This window comes from Crotalus tigris, unplaced genomic scaffold (assembly GCF_016545835.1).
Source record: "Crotalus tigris isolate CLP2741 ecotype Arizona unplaced genomic scaffold, ASM1654583v1 scf7180000018585.330925593:3314079, whole genome shotgun sequence".
NCBI lineage: Eukaryota > Metazoa > Chordata > Lepidosauria > Squamata > Viperidae > Crotalus > Crotalus tigris.
In genome coordinates, this window is record NW_024097088.1 from 3,679,239 (window position 1) to 3,688,652 (window position 9,414).

The 9,414-nt window shown below is 49.4% G+C and overlaps 1 protein-coding gene across 1 annotated transcript; it reads left to right on the plus strand.

Moving 5' to 3' along the window:
• Window positions 1–6,376: 6,376 nt before the first annotated feature.
• LOC120313256 (RNA-binding protein 14-like) lies at window positions 6,377–7,132 on the plus strand. The gene has a single exon (XM_039354995.1). The coding sequence runs from the start codon at window positions 6,815–6,817 to the stop codon at window positions 7,097–7,099; it is 285 nt and encodes a 94-aa protein (XP_039210929.1). The 5' UTR covers window positions 6,377–6,814; the 3' UTR covers window positions 7,100–7,132.
• The last annotated feature ends 2,282 nt before the right edge of the window (window positions 7,133–9,414 follow it).

Below are 9,414 nucleotides of genomic sequence, written 5' to 3' on the forward strand. Positions count from 1 at the left end.
GGCTCAGAAGAGCAAGACAATTCTAGTGATGGCAGGAAGTGGCTTGTCCACAAAAGGAACTGTAGGCCACAAGGGGGTGCTGTTGGCCTATAAATAAAGACAGGACGTCTAAGAGAATGACATCTCTCTCTGCCCCCCCCCCCTCAAAAAAAAAAAAAAACGAATGCAGTTTGATCAGGAGCAAACTTGCTATAATCTCCTGCTTTTTCTGGAGAGTTAAACCCATTCTGTCGATAGATTTTTCTCTGATGATGGTAACTTGCCTGATATACATACTTCAGCTGTGGATTCTTCCATCTGGTCAACTTGGTACCGTAGGAGGATGTCCTGAGGCCACATGCTTATAGAAGTTTCAGAAGTATGGAGCAACACAGTTTTGCAGGATAGACCCTCCAGAGGCTTGCCGAGCCTTTCAGCAGGCACAGGGCTTCCTTTAAAGCAATCCATTCTCATTTGCCCTTGGCTAGGGACAAACTCCATCAAGTACAGGCAAGAGTTGCTATTAAAGGGTGTTGATTTGGGCATCGAAGCATAAGTACTTCCCTGCACTAATTGCATCTGTAGATAATCAACCAGTGACCCTCTTTAAAGTGAGCTGTCTACTCCTGGGGAAGGAGGATGCAGAGGTCTGCCTGAAGGAGCATGCTGAGAGATCTGCTCATTTTTTAGAAGACAAAATCACCCAGATTCATCACCAGTTAGTTGCCAATGTGGTTGCTGGGCTGGTGGAGGCACCTGGGGCCGGTTCCTGCCCAGTTATCTGGGAATGGGTTGACTCTGTTGCTCTCTAGGACAGGATCCTAGGGAGCATGAACACAAGCAACTGTGTTTTAGATCCATGCCCCTTCTGGCTTGTGAAAGTTTCCTGGGAGGTGACATGCAGGTGGGTTCTAGCAGTGATTAATGCTTCCTTGCTTGTGCACCACTTGCATCTTTTTCCTGGACCAACAGTCCCTGCTCAAGGTCACTCACACCCTAGTCACCTCCTGTTTTGACTATTGCAACATTCTCTTCATGGAGCTGTTCTTGAAAAGTATACAGAAGCTTCAATTGGTCCAACAGTGGTTTTGTGCAGGCTAGATGGGTACATGTGTCACCTCTCCAGTGGGAGCTGCCTTGCCTGCCCATTTGCTTCTGGGGCCAATTCAAGGTGCTGGTTGTCACCTTTAAAGCTCTACGTGACTTGGGACCAGGTGATCCAAGGGACTGTCCTTTGCTAGTCACATCTACCTGACCCACCAGAGCGGGGAGGAAGGGAATGCTATGGGGCCCCTCCCCGAAGGAGGTCCATTGAGTGGGATCAAGAAGTAGGGCCTTCCTCCCTATGGAACATCATCCTCTTGGAGGTTAGACTGGTCCCCACTTTGATGCTCTTTCGGAATGACCCAGAAGGCCTGGTTTTTCCAACAGGCCTGGGGAGCTCAGAGTGGGATGAAGCCCATCAGGTGGACTTATTTCACCGATCATTTTGGGAGGGGGGAGTTATTTATTCACATTTATTTATTGGATTTATGTGCCACCCATCTTGGCTGGAGGTGACTTTGCTTTTTTATTGTTTTCACATTGGGTTTTATCTTTGTAAGCTGCCCAGAGACATTAAAAGTGACTTGAACAACAATATCAATTTTTTTAAATAACTAACTGTGAAGCCAATTGAGATCATTCTTGTTCTGTGTTACTTCCTGGTTTACTGGGAATTTTCGCTTCAGTCAACAGCCACAGTGGGAGGCATCTACACCATAAGACACAGCAGCAAAGGGAGAGGGGTAACAGGAGCTATTTCTGCTTCAGGATGGCAGAAGAACAATAGAGGCTTCAGTTGAGGGGGGGAGGCTGTGCTACAAGCATTTGTAATATCTACTTTGTTGCTTCTGCTGCTATTGTAATTCCTTCCCATTTGCCTTGGGGAAATAGGAGAGCCTCTGACTTGCTTCCGTCATGATGAAATGTGAATGTTACATTTTTACTGCTCAATCCCTCATGACAGAATAATGCCAAGACAATGAAAAAATAAGGCTATCCATTTGCACTAAAGATAGTTTAAAAAACAAACAAAACCTCACCCAGGAGGAAGTTATTTCAGCACTCTGGACAGCAACTGCAGGCTGCAGCTGCAGGAAGGCTCAATCTCAGAGGGAAAAGGGCTACTCCAGGCAGAAGCTGGTAGAAATGGAAGGCTCCAAAGTGTCACAAAATAAAGCACAGTAAACAAAATGAAATAAGATGCTTGACTCAGCCTATTGGCCCCTCTGGGCTTATTTTAACTTTTGTGAAAGCCAGGGGTCACCAGAGAATCAGGCAGCTGATTTGGGAAGGAACATAAAATGAACTATTGCATTCCAGGGTTAATAATCAAAGTATGGGGCTCACGGGAACATGAACTGATTGCAGGTACAATGTTGCTGGGGGGGGTTACTTTTCATCCAGTTTCTCAATGGAGATGAATGAAGAACCCTAATAGAAACTTTTCAAAGCATCCCAATATTACTTTTCTGAAGCTCTTGATATTAAATCTTGATGCTGGAAGAGGCTAGAAAAACTGCACAATCTCAGTACCCTTAAACCAAAAGCATAAAACTCTTCACGGCTTTCATGATGACTCCTTTGCCCTTGGCAGAGATGGGAATACAAATTGCTGTCAGCAGGATGTGTGGCCAGTCCATGTCCAGGTCTAGCCTTGAAGGCCAAAGAAGCAGAAAATCCAGCAATTTATCACACACACTAAAATAAGGCAAATGGGAATTAACATCTTCAAAGCAATTCTCATCTAGGATAACTGAAACCTCTTCAGATGTTGAAGATTTGGAGGCTGGGGGAGCAGGGTGAAATTCTGAGGATCTATAACATACCCTCCCTTCCTGCCTGTGGCTCAGCTCTTTCATTAATACAGCTGATGTCTTGGGTTTTTGTGTATTGTGCAAACTCAGCCCATTCAGTCACAGCCAGCTGCCCAGTGCAGCCAAGCAGAAGTGCTGAGTCCCAAGAGGAATCAACCAGGGGCCCAGTCTCCAGCAGCCCTTTCTGTTCCCTGGCTTTGCTCACCCAAGGGCCATCCTCTTGGGAAATTAACAGCCTGACTTTATCTGCCTTCCAGGGCCTCCACTAATGGCTGCTCTGTTCTGTCAAATTCCATCCCATCTGCTTGTGGCCTCTTGTATGGGGGAAGCAAGCTTTCTTTCTAGACTGGAAGCACCTGTCCCAGTACACAGGGGCTTTGTTATGGGCACAGGATGGCCTGGGCCTGATCTTAAGTTTCCATAGGCTCCCACACATTCAGCAGCAGTCAAGATCTGCCACACTTTGGAGTCACAAAGCAATCTAGTGTCTTGGCGAGGCCAAGGGAGTAGAAAGTGGAAGAGAAAAGCATCCCAAGAGAGAGATTAAAAAAAAAGTCAAAGGAAAAGGAAAAAGTCTATCCCTATCTGTCTTTATAGCAATACTTCTTAAAATAAGTTTTTTCCATCTAAGACTGGATTTTCAGCCAGCTTGAATCTGTTTTTTAATCAATTTTTTATTAATTTATCAGGATGTAACAGGAAAAGGAAAAAGAAAAAAATGGGAAAATAGGGGAGGAAAAGGGAAGAGGAAAACAAGTAGGAGAAAAGAAAAAGCATTGACTTCTGATGCTTTTTAGTGCAGTAGAATAAGATAATAACATTTTACTTTTATATACTAATGTATGCTAGCCATTTCTATAACAAACCTATTTAATCAGCAAAACCCAAAGTTTCATATTTTTCAATCTCAAACAACATCCAGAAGTGTGCCAGTCTGGATCTTAATATTTGGGTAAAGCTGTAATGTTTTTCATGCAATAGAGGAAGAGAAGGCTGCACTTTTTTCAGATTTGCAGTTTGGAGGCAAAGTTAAAAACAGTTCAGGTATATTGTAGTATAGGCTAAATCTACTAATAGTTCTCGGCCATGGAAAAACTTCAGAGGCTGTCTCTGGTTAGGAATGGGGTCCAAGGGAGATTATTGTTTTCAGGCCTCGCAAGGGGGTCATCCCGAGCCATGCCTATTTGCTGCTGCTGCTTGCAACTGAAGAAGGGTCTTTTGCTGACTCTTAAGGATTCCCTGCAGTCCCTCGCAAGAAGCACGTGGCAGAGGGAGGGGCAGGCAGATGAATGAGTGAGTAAATGAAAGTGGCTGGATTTTGAGTCTGGATCAGCGCTGTTTTGACTGGGCGGGCCGAATGACCACCCACATCTCTATAAAAACAGAGGGCGGCGGAGCCAACGTCTGCCATCCTAGCTGTCTGCTCCCCGCCCTTGCCGGTGCTTCTGGGGCATTTCAGCTCCCACCAAGAAGGCTTGCAAATGGCCCGGGCCTTCCTGTTTCCTCGAGGGTGAAGCTGCTGCAGACCAACGCGGGAGGGTGACCGGAGAAAAGGACAAGCCCTTGCTTTCCTCTGGACTGGTCCGGAAGGCTCCGTGGCTCCGCGTCGCTGATCGAGGAAGTCAGTCCCATGAGAACTGCAGCGCGGAATGACAGAGAAAATAGGGTTCCCACCAACTGGTGGACCTAAAGAACAGCAGTCCCAGGTTGCTGGATCTGTCCCCCATCCCTTCAGACATCTCTTCTTCCGGTTTGAATTGGAGATCTCCTTTTGCCAGACTCCACTGGCCTAGCATTGCCCTAGGACCCAACATTGACTTCCACAAGTGCCAGTTGACCCACCTGTGTGTGCTGGGGTGTCATGATTGACAGCCTCTTTTACCTGCCCAAGGCCAGAAGGCCAGCACACTCATTGCAACAAAGGCTTCTGTCCACCCATAGAGGGGCAACTCTTCCACATCTGTGGGCACTTTCTGGCATGGAATGGGGACAGGCATACCTGGGAGGATTCCCAAGTGCAGAGAAACAGAAACGGTGTCCTGAAGGGAAAAAGCTGCTCTCCATAGCTGGACTCGTCCTCTCATCAAGGGCAGCCAAAGGCCTCATTGGCCTTGGATTTAAATCTGCAGCCAAGAGGGTCTCCCCACTTTCCCCCCAAGTTTTTGGCCAACTTCTCCATTCTTCTGTACTTGCTAATTTTTTAAATGTAGAAATCTGTAGACTGGTGTTTAGCTGTTATCACCATCAGCTGTTAATGTTTAAAATATAATTAGTTGTGAAATGTACTCTCTTACTTTCACAATTAATTACACATGCATAATAACTGTCTTTCTTCTCTAGAATGCCCCAAGACACATCAAGATGTGTCCTCCGGGAGTTTTTCTGCTAAGGCTTCTCCTCCTCTCATTTATCCCTCCTTGGTCCTGGAGAGATAATCAGTCCAACTTGTTTCTGAGGGAGATGCAGGCACAAGTGCCTGGAATGTTTTCTCTGACCCCTTGCAGAAAATCTGCCCTTTGAGAATGGCCCCTCTTTAAGGGTCATCTTGGGAAAGAGTGCTCCACTGGAATTTGAGAACTGGAGGTTCTTTCTGTTGACAACAGTATGGAGAATCTCAATCATCTAGGTTATGGCTGTCTCAAAGATCCTTTTCAAAAGCAAGTGGACTTTCTTGGTTTTTTTCCTTGAAAATGTTTCGCTTTTCATCCAGGACTAAAGAAGCTTCTTGGAGGAGAAGCGAAACATTTTCAAGGAAAAAAAACAAGAAAATTCAGTTGACTTTTAAAAAGCACCTTTGGGTTGAAAGTACGGTTCCTTCAGTCCCTCCTGCTGCTCTGGGGCATCCGAGAATCTTTTCTGCTGAGAAAACCTGTACTCTGACCTCAGTTCCTGGAACCTGGCAGTCATTCCTCTCTGGCACTCTAAGACACAGATAGACCATTTGTCATAAAATGTGATGTTTTGCTGTTTTCTTGGATTTCCAGTAGGTGTTCCCAACAAACCTTACCAAAGTTGCATGTGACTGCAGGTTGGATGCAAAGGGTGTTAGAATGCTTGGTCAAAAGAACCTTCTACTGCTAGCAGTGTTTGCTGAGCAAGCTGAAGTGCAATCATTACCAAGTTCTAGCAGAGCAGGGTAGACAGAAAGCCATTTGAATTTTGCTAGTAGAGCCGGCCTTTGAGGAATAGGGTTATCTACAATCTTAGCCTGTTTGATTCTACTGCTGGATTCTGTACAACTAAGTTATACATTTGAAAAAAGATGAGCAGCATTAAACAACAAGAACAACTAAACCCTCAGGCACAATGGCTGAATCTCCAGCTCACACAGCAGATGGAATGCCAAGTGGGGCTTGGGTACCTGAAAACTGAATGCCAGGACTCCTGGCTGCCATGGTGCCTCAACTGATGCTAAAACTCTCAAGTCAGAGAGGCGAGGGGCCGGGCTCGGGGGACTCTCGACAGCCGGCGGCCGGCTTCGGATGATGCAAAGTAGCATCCTTCGCCTGCGCTTTCCCACGGCAGAAATAAATCTTGAAGCTTGTGAGCTGAGGACGGGAGAACCGCGTCGGAATAGAACAACCGCCATTAAACCATCATTAAGCCGGGGCGGTGGCTCTTGCTACTGCCGTTGCCGCTGCTGCAAAGCAGCATAATTCAGCCCAGCGTCGGACCCCGCCGGTCGTGGAGGACCCGCCAGTGTTGCTCGTCCTCTCCCCCGCCCTCTCCCCCGCAGCCTCGGAGCCAACTTACCCGCCAGGTTACAAGAGGCAGAAGGACTGTTGCCGGAGGGGGGGCCGTGTCTCTTCGCGGGCGCCATTTTGTGGGTCCGTGTCGTCTGGCTTCTTTCCTTCTCTCCGGGCCTCCTCGGGACGGGCGGACCCGGTGCAGCCAGGCGTGGAGGTGTTCGTGGACGGCGTGCCCGGGGGGCACCGCGGGTGGAGCTGCGCGACCTCTTCGAGGTGGCTGTGCCAGGCATGGTGGTGAAGGGGGCCCTTATGAAGCAGTTCGCTTTCATCCAACTGTACGATGAGGTGGCGGTTGAGTGCGCCATCCAGAAGCTTAATGGGCACCTTTTGCACTGCCACCGCGTGGCTGTTGTGGAGTTCTCCCGCCCGAGGCCCACCCACACCGTTAAGACCTTTGTGGGCAACGTCTCGGCCACCTGCACCAGCGGCGAGCTGCGCGTCCTCTTCCAGGAGTTCGGGCCTGTCATCGAATGCCACATCGTGAAAAGTGGGAGAGGCGAGCTTGTGGCTTAGAAATCTACTCTGTATATGCTCAGAGGTGTTGTTATTTTCTCCACTCCCGGCTGCGATCCCAGCAATTGAAAGCAACTTTGTTTTAATGAGCCCCAGTTTGACTAGCCGTCCCGCCGTGGCTGAGTTGACTTTACACAATTGTTGGATGTCCGGAGAAGCCATTGATGAGCTGCATGAGAGGTACTTGGAGAAGTTGACCTAGGTCTTTGAGGAGCATAAGGCCAAGTACGGTCTGCTCCAAAACAAGTACCTAATGATCACCTAGCCGGCCACACTGGACTAGCCTGGGACACAGAGGGGCAATACCATTTTTAGAGAACGTCTGTTTGTTATGGGTGTGAGTATGTATGTAGATGAATGGTGGCCCTGTTATGTGTAAATTTTATTATTGTATTTAGGGCGTATGAATGTGAATACTTTTATTTTTATGTATATTAATTGAGTGTGAGTGTGTATTGAGTGTTTGGGGTATGAGAATGGTGGAGTCGGGGGTGGAGCCTGGTACCCCCTCTGCTGAGTGCAATAGCAAAAGTAGGGGGGGGCAGGACTTACCCTTGGGCTTGGTTTGTATGGAAAGCGAGTCCGGTCAGGAAGGGAGAAGGCTGGTGAGGGTGGGGGTACTCCGGGGAGGGGAGAAGGTCGGAGCATCCCGGTCATGACTGGGATGGGCAGATATGGCGGGAGCCGAGGGGCAGGCCATCTTCGGGGAACAAGGACCCGCTATGTTAGAGCGATTCCTTGTTCCGGCCCCTCAAAAGGCTCAGCCTGTAGTACTGGTGACAGGGGAGTACAGGGCCCTAATTGTAGGCTGCTGTTGCTTAATGCCAGGTCCGTTGTCAGCAAAGCCCCCCTTGTCCGTGATTTAATATTGGACGGCGGGGCGGACCTGGCATGTATAACCGAAACCTGGCTGGGCCCTGAGGGGGGTGTCTCCCTCTCGGAGATGTGCCCGGACGGGTTTGTGGTGCTTCATCAGCCTCGACATCAGGGCAGGGGTGGGGGAGTGGCAGTCATCGCTCGGAAGTCCTTGAGTCCTCGTGGGATTCCTGCCCCGGAGGTTGTTGGGTGTGAGTCCCTCCTATTGAAGTTGGGTTCACGGGTTCAGTTGGGCTTGTTGCTGACGTACCTACCTCCCAGCTGCGTTGCAACAGCCCTGCCTGCGTTGCTGGAGTCAGTAGCCGGGTTGGCGGTGGAGTTCCCCAGACTTATAGTACTGGGGGACTTTAACCTACCATCACTCGGCGATCACTCAGAGGCGGCACAGGAGTTCATGGCTTCCATGGCAACCATGGACCTGACCCAGGTAATTCAGGATCCGACCCATAGGGGTGGTCACACACTCGACCTTGTGTTTCTCTCGGGGCAATGGAGACATGATCTGGAATTAAGGGGAATAGAGATCTCGCCCTTGTCATGGACAGATCATTTCCTATTGAGGCTGGACTTCAGAGCATCACTCCCCCATCGCAGGGAGAGGGAGCCGACTAGGTGGTTCCGCCCCAGGCGCCTAATGGACCCAGATCGGTTCCAGGAGGAGCTTGGGGAAATACCTGACTCCCTTGTCCACAACTCGTCCGGGTCCCTGGTTGCGGCCTGGAATGAGGCGGCGTCCGGGGCCCTGGATCGAATTGCGCCTTTGCGACCTCTCTGTGGTGGTGGTCCCCGGAGGGCGCCTTGGTTCACTGAGGAGCTCCGGGAGATGAAGCGCCACAAGAGACGTCTAGAGCGACGTTGGAGGGCCAGTAACTCTGAATCTGACCGATCACTATTAAGAGCCTATCTTAGGACTTATTTAGTGGCGATAAGAGCGGCAAAGCGTGTTCACTTTTCCACACTTATTGCGTCCGCAGAATCTCGCCCAGCCGCCTTGTTTAGGGTGACCCGCTCCCTTCTTAAAGTGGAGGAGGCAGAGGAACCCTTGCAGGGGAGAGCTGAGGAGTTTGCTCAGTTTCTTTCGGACAAAATCGCTCAGATTCAGAGGGACCTGGACTCTAACTGGGCAGTGCCAGCCGAGTTGCCAGGGGCTGGTCTTAGTCATATTATCTGGAGCGAGTTTGAGCCTGTGACCCCTGATGAAGTGGACAAGGCCGTGAGGGCAATGAATGCCGCCACCTGTTTATTGGACCCGTGCCCCTCCTGGCTGGTTTCGGCCAGTAGGGAGGTGACACGAGGCTGGCTCCAGGCGATAATTAATGCTTCCTTGATGGAGGGGTCTTTCCCGCAACCCTTAAAGGAAGCGGTGGTGAGGCCCCTCCTCAAGAAGCCTTCCCTGGACCCAGCTGTTTTGAAAAACTTTCGTCCCGTCTCCAACCTCC